General features: G+C 34.4%; 1 protein-coding gene across 1 annotated transcript; it reads left to right on the top strand.

The window, feature by feature from the left end:
• Window positions 1–1,373: 1,373 nt before the first annotated feature.
• Window positions 1,374–14,149, top strand: LOC132547638 (uncharacterized). The gene is made up of 9 exons (XM_060211422.1): window positions 1,374–1,698; window positions 6,620–6,714; window positions 7,220–7,890; window positions 8,524–8,652; window positions 9,387–9,640; window positions 10,946–11,032; window positions 12,361–12,573; window positions 12,881–12,949; window positions 13,639–14,149. Exons 1-9 carry the CDS (start codon window positions 1,606–1,608, stop codon window positions 13,744–13,746), a joined length of 1,719 nt encoding a protein of 572 aa, XP_060067405.1. The 5' UTR covers window positions 1,374–1,605; the 3' UTR covers window positions 13,747–14,149.
• Window positions 14,150–14,644: the final 495 nt, after the last annotated feature.

The following is a 14,644-nucleotide window of genomic DNA, read 5'->3' as shown; positions in this document are numbered from 1 at the left end:
GCGGGAGAGAGTGTAGGGGAAAGTCGGAAATTGGAAAATAGGTTTAGCTTGTTAGCTGGTGTAGGTTTGTTATTTGTAGATGGGATTACTAGCCACCATTTGACAAGGTTAGTCGTGCTGGTCTAGAGTGGATTTTAAAAGTGGGGAACTGTGTTATTAAGTTCAATTATGAGAGTGGATGTGATGGGGTGATGTAAAGAATGTGCTGGAATTGGGTTAGCGTAGATTATTAGGATTAGTGATAATTAATGTGAATTATTATACAAACGATGTCGTTCGGGAGACTGTAGATTACTGTGTATAATCGTCTACATGTCTACCCTACTAGAGCAGGGATTTGTATATTAGAAGGTGGAAGGAAGAGTGGAAGAGATTTTGTAAAGGCTTTGGGTCTCGGCCCAGTGTATGTTGTATTTATGTAGGTGGTGTTTTTGTGTATGTATGTGGTGTTGTGGGTATGGTTACTTAAAAAAAGGGGGGGGGATCTTACTGTTTTTCTACAGTGTCCCCTGCTAAGGGATGTGGTGTGTGTTATTGGCATGTATTAAAGGGTATTGTTGGTATGTGTGATAACCCATTCTCGTATGGCATTCATTTGATTAAAATTGGGATGAAACCACAAAAGAACAAAAACAGATAGACGGAAATGCTTCCAATATAGTGTATATTTTCGCATCATGAAAAATTCATCTCTATCCGTTGACATCAATTTGATCATAGACGAAATGTTATTGCAACAATCTGGAAAATACACAAGAAACAATGCAACCATTGTCATGGAATAACAAACTGACAGGTGTCATAATGGAAAAAATACTCTCAACAAGCAGAAAACAAATGACGGCAATTAGAAACCATTGACAGTTGCAATGAAGCGTGGCAGTTTTCTTAAAATGATCACTCCATCGGTAAATAAACAAAAGAATCAACCCTGATTGGTTGAATGAAAATATCAGCAAAATGTAGGCGGAGCCTAGAGCTGTCGATCACGCTCGTCAGCCATGGCGGTAACAGAGAATTACGGAATAATAACTAGCGTCTAACAGGTAATTAAAGACTGCAAAGATTGAATAAATCATGACTTGAATTGAGATTGGAATGGTTTCAGTTCCATTCAACACCCGAAAAACTAGTGTAATATTGATAATAACTGTCTTTTCGGTGTGTTTTCGGTAAATGGCTGTCTTTTCGGTAATTCGTTGTAGCTAGCAGTAAAATCTATTTTTAGATGGAAAATACCTTTGTTGTCATTTTACAGATGTAAACAGTTTCTGTATTCTGGTGTATATTGTATACTAAAACGGTAGTACAGTATCAATATTAGCTAATTAGTGCGTTTTACATAGATTATATTAGACTAGCTACAGTTCATCTTTCTTGTGATTGAAAACTCAATCAAAGGGAAACAACTCTCATGTCAATCAGTCACAAACAGAGGGAGGAGTGTTGCAGACGAGAGGTGTGAGAATTTATTGAAATTCTACGTGAATCGAGTGACTGTCACCTGTTTGTTAGAAAACATATGACAACGTGTGAAAGAATCGATGTTCTAAGGACAAAATCTAGCTTTCTACTCGATTGAAATTCTCTGAAGACGGTAGGAACATGGATGAGTTTTCATCAACACGACACATTGTGGGTGATGAATCATCCGAATATGATCACGATGAAGAAAGCGTTAAACTCGGACCACCGAAAGTAATTATACTACATATTATAAGTTTAGTTCAGACTGATACTGAAAATGCTGAGATATCGTGCCATACCAGAACTAATTATAACCCCCTCTGAAATTGATCTCAACAGACATGAATCGATCCTTATTTCTTTCGATCAATTAACAGTTAAAGTCAGGTATTAGGGATATATAAAACACATATCCATTCCCGATGGTTTTATGGGAAGGAAATACTTGAATTGACATAAAAACATGAAGTAGATACTGACTGACTGAACGCAATGTCTTAGGAGTCAATCATTATGAACATTAAGCAGTTACAAGGTAGACTATATCTGTTGTAGAATTTCTAAAATTTTGTTGTTCCAGGGGTGATGTTTAGTGTGATATTGGTTGTAGTTGGTGTGATATCTGTTGTAGCTGGTGTGATATCTGTTGTAGTCATTGTGATATCTGTTATATCTGGTGTGATATCTGTTGTAGTTATTGTGATATCTGTTGTAGTCATTGTGATATCTGTTGTAGTCATTGTGATATCTGTTGTAGTCATTGTGATATATGTTGTAGTCATTGTGATATCTGTTGTAGTCATTGTGATATCTGTTGTAGCTGGTGTGATATCTGTTGTAGTCATTGTGATATCTGTTGTAGTCATTGTGATATCTGTTGTAGTCATTGTGATATCTGTTGTAGTCATTGTGATATCTGTTGTAGTCATTGTGATATCTGTTGTAGTCATTGTGATATCTGTTGTAGTCATAGTGATATCTGTTGTAGCTGGTGTGATATCTGTTGTAGTCATTGTGATATCTGTTGTAGTCATTGTGATATCTGTTGTAGTTTTTGTGATATCTGTTGTAGTCATTCTGATATCTTTTGTAGCTGGTGTGATATCTGTTGTAGTCATTGTGATATCTGTTGTAGTCATTGTGGTATCTGTTGTAGTCATTGTGATATCTGTTGTAGTCATTGTGATATCTGTTGTAGTTTATGTGATATCTGTTGTAGTCATTGTGATATCTGTTGTAGTCATTGTGATATCTGTTGTAGTCATTGTGATATCTGTTGTAGTCATTGTGATATCTGTTGTAGTCATTGTGATATCTGTTGTAGTCATTGTGATATCTGTTGTAGTCATTGTGATATCTGTTGTAGTCATAGTGATATCTGTTGTAGTCATTGTGATATCTGTTGTAGTCATTGTGATATCTGTTGTAGCTTGTGTGATATCTGTTGTAGTCATTGTGATATCTGTTGTAGTCATTGTGATATCTGTTGTAGTCATTGTGATATCTGTTGTAGTCATTGTGATATCTGTTGTAGTCATTGTGATATCTGCTGTAGTCATTGTGGTATCTGTTGTAGTCATTGTGATATCTGTTGTAGTCATTGTGATATATGTTGTAGTCATTGTGATATCTGTTGTAGTCATTGTGATATCTGTTAGTATTGTGATATCTGTATATCTGTTGTAGTCATTGTGATATCTGTTGTAGTCATTGTGATATCTGTTGTAGTCATTGTGATATCTGTTGTAGTTGTGATCTGTATTGTGATATCTGTTGTAGTCATTGTGGTATCTGTTGTAGTCATTGTGGTATCTGTTGTAGTCATTGTGATATCTGTTGTAGTCATTGTGATATCTATTGTAGTCATTGTGATATCTGTTGTAGTCATTGTGATATCTGTTGTAGTCATTGTGGTATCTGTTGTAGTCATTGTGATATCTGTTGTAGTCATTGTGATATCTGTTGTAGTCATTGTGATATCTGTTGTAGTCATTGTGATATCTGTTGTAGTCATTGTGATATCTGTTGTAGTCATTGTGATATCTGTTGTAGTCATTGTGGTATCTGTTGTAGTCATTGTGATATATGTTGTAGTCATTGTGATATCTGTTGTAGTCATTGTGATATCTGTTGTAGTCATTGTGGTATCTGCTGTAGTCATTGTGATATCTGTTGTAGTCATTGTGATATCTGTTGTAGTCATTGTGATATCTGTTGTAGTCATTGTGATATCTGTTGTAGTCATTGTGATATCTGTTGTAGTCATTGTGATATCTGTTGTAGTCATTGTGATATATGTTGTAGCTGGTATGATATCTGTTGTAGTTTATGTGATATCTGTTGTAGTCATTGTGATATCTGTTGTAGTCATTGTGATATCTGTTGTAGTCATTGTGATATCTGTTGTAGTCATTGTGATATCTGTTGTAGCTGGTGTGATATCTGTTATATCTGGTGTGATATCTGTTGTAGTCATTGTGATATATGTTGTAGTCATTGTGATATCTGTTGTAGTCATTGTGATATCTGTTGTAGTCATTGTGGTATCTGTTGTAGTCATTGTGATATCTGTTGTAGTCATTGTGATATCTGTTGTAGTCATTGTGATATCTGTTGTAGTCATTGTGATATCTGTTGTAGTCATTGTGATATCTGTTGTAGTCATTGTGATATCTGTTGTAGTCATAGTGATATCTGTTGTAGTCATTGTGATATCTGTTGTAGTCATTGTGATATCTGTTGTAGCTGGTGTGATATATGTTGTAGCTGGTATGATATCTGTTGTAGTTTATGTGATATCTGTTGTAGTTTATGTGATATCTGTTGTAGTCATTGTGATATCTGTTGTAGTCATTGTGATATCTGTTGTAGTCATTGTGATATCTGTTGTAGTTTATGTGTATCTGTTGTAGTCATTGTGATATCTATTGCATTCATTGTGATATCTGTTGTAGTCATTGTGATATCTGTTGTAGTCATTGTGATATCTGTTGTAGTCATTGTGGTATCTGTTGTAGTCATTGTGGTATCTGTTGTAGTCATTGTCATTGTGATATCTGTTGTAGTCATTGTGATATCTGTTGTAGTCATTGTGATATCTGTTGTAGCTGGTGTGATATCTGTTGTAGTCATTGTGATATCTGTTGTAGTCATTGTGATATCTGTTGTAGCTGGTGTGATATATGTTGTAGCTGGTATGATATCTGTTGTAGTTTATGTGATATCTGTTGTAGTTTATGTGATATCTGTTGTAGTCATTGTGATATCTGTTGTAGCTGGTGTGATATCTGTTGTAGCTGGTGTGATATATGTTGTAGCTGGTGTGATATCTGTTGTAGTCATTGCGATATCTGTTGTAGCTGGTGTGATATCTGTTGTAGCTGGTGTGATATATGTTGTAGCTGGTATGATATCTGTTGTAGCTGGTGTGATATCTGTTGTAGCTGGTGTGATATCTGTTGTAGCTGGTATGATATCTGTTGTAGCTGGTATGATATCTGTTGTAGCTGGTGTGACGATCTTGTGATTTTGTTTTGTATGTTGTTTCTTTTTTTTTTTTTTGCTTTGGTTTTTATCTGTGTTTTGTTATTGACCTCAATTTTGATTGAATAATTATCAGAATGCCCTTATAGTACTGATAGTACATCCAAAAATAACACCGCTGTAGCATGGTATTGTGAAGCATGGGGAAATGAACCGGGCTCAAACTTAGATAAAAACGGACAATGATCCTTTATCACTTAAGGGATATATAAACAGGTTTTATTATCATCTGGACATTTCATATCAATAAGCTGTTTATTTAGATAAAGTCAATAGATGTAAGTGGATTATGTTGTGAGATATTAGATATAATTATCTTACAGACTGTGGTATAGATGCAAAGGATAATGTGTTAAATTTTTCTGGTTGTCTGTCTTGAAGATTGTTTAGAACTTGGTCAGTGAGTTAAGATGATGGATTCCTACCCACCAGTATGTATATCTTAGATTTAACACATTTTAATTCAGGGCAAAACTGGGTAGAGAGAACGGGGGAATTATCAGATTAAAAAAATGTGAAATAATTACATCTAGATTGGTGTCTGGTAACGAGGCTGGTTATAGTGAGAATTATAACCAGGCTGGTAATAGTGAGAATTTTCAAATATAAATTAAACAAAATGGGGAGTGCTGATTATCATTTGTACAGATATGTCAGACTGGTATATTTTGAGAATTTATTTTGCCTTGAAAGCTGTTGTATTACCAATTTTATTGATTACTGGTTAACTATACCTAACCTTTAAGTAACTAGGACCAGATGTCCAGTATAATCTATCTTCTAAATTATTTGGTGATATTTACTGCATAATTGATATGAAGAAACATCATGGAACCTGTGATACACTCCGGCTAAAAGTCGAGGATTGGCTATAATTGCAGGACAATGGAGTGATGTTAGTTGGTTCTATTAATAAACAGCAATAAGTGTGGGTGGGCTTATCAACAGGCCTATTGATCGATAATATTCAACAGTAACAGATACTGAAGTTTTCAATGGATCACAGTTTGGTTATTTTACTTAAAAGCAAAATGGCAGTACATATATCTTATTTTCCACGGATGTCATACAAGTTCTTGAAAATAATAACATTCCCAGTATGTGTACTTTGATTTCTGAAATTTTCTCTTCAGATTTATTTCTACAAAATGTGTATCTGGACAGATTTCCTGTGGATCGATAAAAAAAATAGAAGTCATACAATTTATATCTAGTAATAGCCCTGCTGTGGACTGACACAATTACTCCTGACACAAAGTAGGAAAGTGGGATTTTTACAGTACATTGTATCTGGAAACACAATTAAATGTGATAGATATGGATGGGCTTATTGTGAGGCATGGGCTTATTTGGGATAATTAGTAACTTCATCAGGAACCAGGTTTTCTAAGCCATTGTACCATTAATGTAATGGTTGATATATTAGTTGTACTACATACATGTGTTTTTTTATCAGTGTATTTCCAAAAGAGACAGGTACTCTTTTAAGATTGATATTTTGTGTCGTTTTAGATTTCACCTGAAAACATACACGTATCTGTAACAAATTGAATTCTAGATGTTGCATTACCAATTGTGCTCTCTTCATTTTTTTTTCTTTCTTTTTCAGAAAGGTACAAGTATAAATGGTGATGGGATGGACAATGTTCAAACGTCTACAGACCCTCTAACCACTGAAAAGTCCAGTTCTGCTGTGAGAAACAGGTAGTATCCAGACAAAACTCCATCAAGTAACCCTTTCTTGATTTAGACAATTTGTGTATAGGATTATCATTGGGTGTAAAAAAATTTATTGTAGAATTAGACGCAACTTCAGGAGATATATGTTAAACTTTTTACACTACATTTTACTGCAAAACACACATGTAATGATGCTAAATTATAAAGCATCCTCTGTGGTTTTCAAAATTAGCATGACATGTACTACATTGTATACATTGTAAGTAAAAAGTTTCTATGATAGTGACTCTGAAGTTCTGTTTTTTAAGGACTTTTTAGGTTGATAAAGGGCCTCATTTCCCCTCAAAATTATTTCATATTTAAGCATAAGTCCTAAATTTTGTAATTTACTTAAGAAAATTTCCTTCCACAAACTCACGATGATAATGCCCCATCCCAAATCAGAGGAAAAAACCCTGAGAGTTTCAGGACGACCATCATATGATTATGTATTGAAAGAAATGACATGAAATATGTATTTGATTACCAGAGGTACAACTAGTGCTGGACTACTCCATTCCATTGACCGCACATTTTACGACTCAGTAGAATCACAGCCAAACCATGGGATAACATGCAGAGGCAAATCCAAGATGGCTTCTAATCGAATTCCAGAATGGGCTTGGACTTTACTGGTGCACGTTTTAGGAATACAGTGTTCCGAATCCGCTATCAGGACAAAATGCTTGGCAATATTTTTGCAAATACTTACGATTTTAGTGGCCTGCACCTTTGCAGTGAGTGGAATAATGCATACTGTCTACGATATTATTTCGAAATTCTCTGATACAAGTCTCCTGATGGGAATTGTGAATTTGATTCTTGGGTTCAGTTGGATATGTTTGGGAATTTATTCGAATAGATTGTCCAAAAAACTTTTCAGTAATCGTAACTTTGTGGAAAGTGTTCGAATACACTCCAGAACATTTTTTAAAATCAGTGCAGCTGGACTGTTGATAGTTCTGGGTGTGATGGCTGTTGTCATCAACGGCTATGTTAAATATACTGGGTTTGGTCCGAGACATTGTCAGAAGCTGAATATATCCCCTGTCATCTGTCATGTGATGTATTCCTCCCATGTTACGTTCTCAGTTATCTCCCTTTTATGGAATTTACTTGTTGGGTGTATGCTGCTTTCTGTGTGCCGGACACATACCATAGGTGAGTTACTTGAAAGACATATATCTTTATCGCAGTTTCTGAAATCTGTTTTTGCAGTACACTTTTACTGTATATTTGTATAAATTAAATCAACCGAGAAAAGTTCTAGGACAAAATTTGTCTCTAATTTATTCTATAAAAATATGGAAGGTGATATTTGTCTCTAATTTATTCTATAAAAATATGGAAGGTGATATTTGTCTCTAATTTATTCTATAAAAATATGGAAGGTGATATTTGTCTCTAATTTATTCTATAAAAATATGGAAGGTGATATTTGTCTCTAATCTATTCTATAAAAATATGGAAGGTGATATTTGTCTCTAATTTATTCTATAAAAATATGGAAGGTGATATTTGTTTCTAATTTATTCTATAAAAATATGGAAGGTGATAACTGACATTTGAATTTTCTTTAATCATTTCTGTCACACCTGTTTGTCAGTAAGCGCATATCTGGTAATAAGCCCACTCATATCTGTTCCAAATTTAGAAGAAATGACATCAACAAAATGCTTCCCAATTTGTTTAGTTGATATGTAGCCCCAATGATTATTGAAGGACATGTACAATATTATAAGGAACAGATGACAAGTTTACAATGTTTGATATTTTGGTTGATATCTTAATTAGGTGTACGTCGGTTTATCAGAGTGCTGGAGAGCGATGCCAAATTGTACATGGAGATTTGTGGTGGAAATCACTCCAAGTTAAATCATAATGACAGCAAAGATATGGACCTTATATCTAATGCTTCATCAAGTGAGTCTTACAAACAGTTCCATGACCCCTACTCAGGGCGATTTGTGTTTCCAGGGGAAACTCAGATCACCAATTATCCTGCGGTTGTGTCATTTGACAAAACATGTTACCTCCAATTGTTTTGCCTTATGGACTAGTCCAAATTATTCTGATGTTCAACTTTTTTTTTATGTTGGCCTGTGTTCATTATCTCCAGACCGATATAGAAAAGTTGCAATAACATCAGAATAATCCAGACTAATGGTGGGCCTCCCACATGTTATCAGTGAGGTTGCCACCAGGTATTACAAGGAGATGTGTACATGGGATGATAGCACCAAGAAATTTTTTTAAGAAACAGAAATTTATTAATTAATTTTCGTGAATCCTCATTATCACATTACTATAATGTTAACAGTGTTGAACACACTTGTGATAAAGAATTAATTTATCTCCTTTATCAAATATCTTGTAATAAACGTTCCTGTACATCCATATAAGTTATGTCTTTTATTTAGTTCTGGAGTTATTGACTTGTTTTAACTGCTAAAGGTCGGTCATCAAGACACCATTATCACGTTTTATCATGTACAAAATTGTAGCTCAATATCGTAACAATTTTCAGGTAAACAGGTCTTTATCTTAACCACTGGTTGAATTTACATAGTTTAAGGATGTTTATATGCATTGTTCTTGTAGTTTATGAATTAAGTCATTAACTCTTAATATGCATACTTTGTTATGAACCTTCACAGAATGCGAATGGTTTATATGGGATGATGATGTAAACAGAGATGGATTTTCTGACAGTTTGGTCCATGACAAAAGATTGGAAACCTCACAGGTGACCCTTACATCAGTTCACTCTGGGAATCAGGCTGAGGGATATAGGCATTCTGCTGTAACAAGACACGCCCCCTCTAGAAGCGACGCCCACATAACTGGACACTCCCACAATGAGGAACAGTCCATCTCTGGGCATGCACATCCAGTCAGTTACAACTCACAGGTAAAATCCATACAAATATCATATCAGTGATATTAATGATGTTTCATGCTACTAGAAACTATTGTATTTATCTGATATAAAGTCCATGCCTGCTTATAAGCCTACATTATCTACTGTTTGAGCAGAGATTCCAGAAATGATGCTATAGGTATATTAGTACCTCCAGTGGGAACCTGAGGGGACTGTGGTTTTGTGTTGTGTCTGTCCATTCTTTCATCCATCCTTCTGTCTTCCAGCAATCTTGTTCGAGTTCTGTCTTCTACACAACTCATTACAGGAACATAATACTTGGGACATGGATTCTTATTGGTGAGCTAGTATGTGGCATATCAAAAGTAGATCACTCTGACCCATATTTTGACCTTTGACTTTCATCAAAGAAAATGCTTGTCCAGGACCTATCTTCTACATTACTAATTGTGGAGTCTTTTGATATGGTTCGCCCTGGTGAAATGGTGTGTAGTTGTTCTCTTTGGCCTACATTTTTGCCTTTGAACTACACCAAATAAAAAGATTGTCTGGATTTCTTTTCCACAGCATTGATCATGTGAACTTTATGCTGGAGATGTGGGTCCAGCATTGTGAAACAATGTGTCTATTTGACCTACATTTTGACCTTTAGAACAAAGAAAACAATTTTCTGGGATCTAGCTCCTACACCACTAATCATAGGAACTTCATACTTGGGATATGGGTTCACCTTGATGAAATGCTGTATTGCATATCAAAAATAGGTCATTGTGACCTACATTTTAATCTTTGACTTAGGTCAAAGCAAGAGTTTGTACGGACCCTGTCACAGGAACTTCATACTTTAGTTAAGGGTTCACCCTAGTGAGACGGTGTGTCACATTTTAAAAGGTCATGCTGATATACATTTTGACTGTTGACAGACATTGAAGAAAAGGTTTGTTTAGACCCATCCATCTACACAACTTATCTCAGGAAATTAATGCTTTGGATATGTCTTCACCGTGGTAGGTCACTCTGTCCTCTATTTGACCTTCAACATAAATCAAAGATAAAGTTTGTCCAGGCTCAATCTACAATGTTAGTCAAAGGAACGTTATACTTGGTGTAGGGGTTCACCTTTGTGTGTCAGTGGAGGACTGTGATTTGCCAAATTATCTTGGTAAATTTGATACCATTTTGGTGTACATGTAGTAAGTTGCTTAACGAAAACAAAACAAATCAAATGATAAAAAGTTCCCGTATAATTTCTATATCATGAAGCTCTTCCTTGAAAACTCATGGAGTTGTACACACTTACCATTGAATCTGTTTTACCTTGACCTTTCCTTTCAGCTGGAGGAGACTCTGATGGAAGATAAAACACTGACAAGATCAGTCCTCACTAACGAAGAGCTGTTGATGTGTTACTGGAAAATTTCGGTAATTAATATTCATTACTGTCTCAAATCCTGCTCAAGACACAGAATTATACAATATCTGGAATGATATAATACTATTTGTGTAGGATTATATCTATATCTATGTAGTAGTTTACTTATTGCAGATATTGTTGTGTAATAGTTCTGTACAAGAAAGTCGATCTCTCAGAACATCTTTATGTTGTTAATGTATATTGAATACACTATAGATGGTTTCCAAACAATTTTATAAATGATTGTGGAATTCATGAAAAAAATACAAAAGCACAGAACAGAATGGCTCAAGAAATTCTTTTTAAAAATATTGTAAATAAAAAATAACATTACTTTTATTTGCTGTTATTATCTTTTTCTTTTCTTTTTTCATTATTAATTTATCTATTGGTCCTGTAGTTTTGCCTCTAAGGCTTTATTAGGACGATCAAATCTGTATCACTGTCATGTAACATTATCTCACTTCTGATGCTGACTCAGGTGTAATGTCTTTATTCCCTTTTCTAACTACTGGATACATATAATAAAATACAATTTTGTTATTTCTGTGAAACCCGTGGCAGATTGGGTTTCTGAGAAACAAACCGATCTGTGCCGACATCTTTGAGTCCTTGGGCAAAACACTTTCACCTTAATTGTAATTGAAGTAAGATTTAAGGTGTGTGGTTCTGATTCAACCTGGGATTCATGTTTTTCAAGAAGCTGAGAAACGGACCGGTCTGTGTTGTTATGAATGTTTTTTTCCTCAAGACACCTTACCCTTATTACTCTGGATTTCATGTGACTGGCCTCCCATATGTTGTTCAGTGAGGTAACCACCAATTAATACAGGAGACCCAGTCTCAAAATGACCATGACTGTTGAATGGTGAAAAGTCAACAAATAAACAAATTAGTTTAAATTGTTCATGAACTACTTCCCTTGGCTTAATTCTGATTCAAGATCAAGTTGCATATATTTTTTTTATTAATTTTTTTCAAAAACTATAATTTAAATTTAAAGCACTATTCATGAGTGAGTCACTCATCTGAAGAGGAGGTAAAATCACTCATTAAGGTATCATGTAGCTTTAACTAATTTTTTTTAAAGAGAAGTCTAAATTGTTTAAATTGACAAAATATGTACTTTATGTCTGTGTCTTGAGTTGACAAAGATTTATAAGCAAGTGTTGTTAGCGATGCAGAAGATGCTAACCCTTCTGGAATACCAGGTCTTTTTCTCCTGCTAATTTTTTGGTGGTTTCTGTTTAAACTTTCCTTCACTGATTGTTGAGTGTGGATTAAGATTTTTGTTAATGTGTTGGTATTTACTTACTTGTTTTTTAAACTCCGACAGCACCGGATGCGCATCACATCGACATGCCTTCAGCGATGGCTGGCTAGCTGGATCCTGTTTGTCTTGTTATGGTGCGGAGACTATATTCTCTACTGGATCAGCCATGCTGCAGTCATTTGGGAGGTCATTGAGTGCATCATCCCACTCCTTCTCTTACTCATTGTGTGTTCAGCATTCGCTGAAGCCAATGGTGAAGGTCAACGAATGATTAGGGTGAGACTAATTAAAATTTCTGGTAAAATTTGTGTAATGAAGACCATTTTATATAGAAAATGTTTGAAATTTCAGTTTCAAAAGTATTCAATTGGCAGACTTATGTTTTCAGATCTGTAATTAAAATATAGGATTAATGTATTCCACTTTTCTGTGGAAAATCAGTGAAGTCTAAGAAGACAGTAATAGTAACATGAACACAAAAAATATACATCAGGAATTGTATTATTTTCTTTTTACACATAACTTTATCGTTTGAGAGAGAATGCTTTCTACAACCAAAGTATTGATGATATTTTACTTTCAGTGCATCTGTCCCACGGAGGCCAGACTAAAGTTACTGTATTTCCTAACACAGCAGCCATTGCAGATGCATGTATGTACATCTCTATTCATTGTCAGAAAATACACAGGACTCTTATCTTGTCCTATAACTGAAACATACACCGGACTCTGATCTTGTCCTATAACTTAAACATACACAGGACTCTGATCTTGTCCTATGATTTAAACATACACAGGACTCTGATCTTGTCCTATAACTGAAACATACACAGGACTCTGATCTTGTCCTTTAACTCAAACATACACAGGACTCTGTTGGGTGGGTAGGGGGGTGGAGGGGGGTCTGGCGATGTTACTAGATCAATGTTTTTTCCAGGGAGATGTTGATGTTCGTCTTACAAAGATTTCTTAAAAATTTCATCTTAATGTGACTGTTTAGCTAAACGGTGAACAATGTTTATTACATTTCGTAAACCTTATAAAATAAAATGTGTTAGAGGTATTTTCTTCCACACTTTAATCCCAAGACTTTTAGGGGTAAAAGTGTTCGTAGATATCAAATCAATGTACACATAGTTCTCTCACCTGAAGTCTCGTCTGAAAGTCCTGAAAAACAGTAAAAGTTTCTACACAATACATATTTTGTGTTATACAGTAGTGAAAACTGAATGTGATGAACACTGGATAAACTCTGTACTGTTTGCTTAATATTGAATAATATGTGCTGTAAGTTAATAAACAGGATAATGTCTAATTCTAAAATTTCTTGTTTCGGAACAGGTTTTTAATTTCTCCATCACCTACAATGCCATACTTGGTGTTGTGGCAGCCTTTGCTGTGGCCTTCGCCTCACGGATCATTCTTGATGAAGTTAACATTGGCAAATAGAATTGTGGCATATTTTAGGAGATGATATATAACAGATTTGTGTCATGATTACCATAATATGTACTCAAGGTGATGATATTAAACCTATTTGTTGGTATGTAAATAACTCAATTGTTAAATACTCCATGTTAAAATGATCAGAGAATGTTCTTCTATTAAGTGTAGAAAAAGTTACTGAATACAGAATTTTTATATTGGAAGTTTCTGTAAAGTAAAAATGTTAGAAGGATAAATAGACTTTGCGTATATATATTTTTTATAGATGTTTAAGTGTTAGGGGTCAAAGGTCTTTATGTGGGATCCCACCATTTTATGCTGTTATTTGTTAAGAACTGTTTACATTTTTTTTCATATACCAAATTCAAGAAAAACAGAAATGAACATGAAACTGATTTTATAAAAAAAAAACAACAAAAAAACAAAACAAAAAAAAACTTTTTCCAGTTTCACTTCATTTGTATCCAAATAGGAAATCAGTGAATTTCAAAGCAGTGACTGGAAAGCTCCCCTCTGATTGGTCAAATGTATGAAATGTTATATCATCACTAGCAATGATATAAGATTTCTTAAATGATTTCCTCAGTTTTTATCAAATTGATAAATTTCTATACTTTACTGGTGGAAAATGTAATAAATTGGTACAAATATATATCAATACTCCAATGATTTGTAAATATTTGTGTACGTGTTTGTAAAATCATGGATTAACATTATGTATTAAACTACACTAGATATGTGAAAGAATACTATATCTCATGCAAATTACATTATGTTATTGTAAATGACATTACATTCCGATAGGCCCTAACATCAACATATGATAATACATTTTAAAGGTTGACAATAGATAATTTGCATAGTTATAATTAATTATTGGAAAAAAAAACTTAAATACATA

This window comes from Ylistrum balloti, unplaced genomic scaffold (assembly GCF_031769215.1).
Source record: "Ylistrum balloti isolate Yb309-2 unplaced genomic scaffold, AGI_CSIRO_Ybal_v1 Utg369966, whole genome shotgun sequence".
Classification (NCBI taxonomy): domain Eukaryota; kingdom Metazoa; phylum Mollusca; class Bivalvia; order Pectinida; family Pectinidae; genus Ylistrum; species Ylistrum balloti.
Note: the sequence above shows the minus strand (reverse complement) of the source record. Positions and strands in the feature narration are given on the sequence as shown.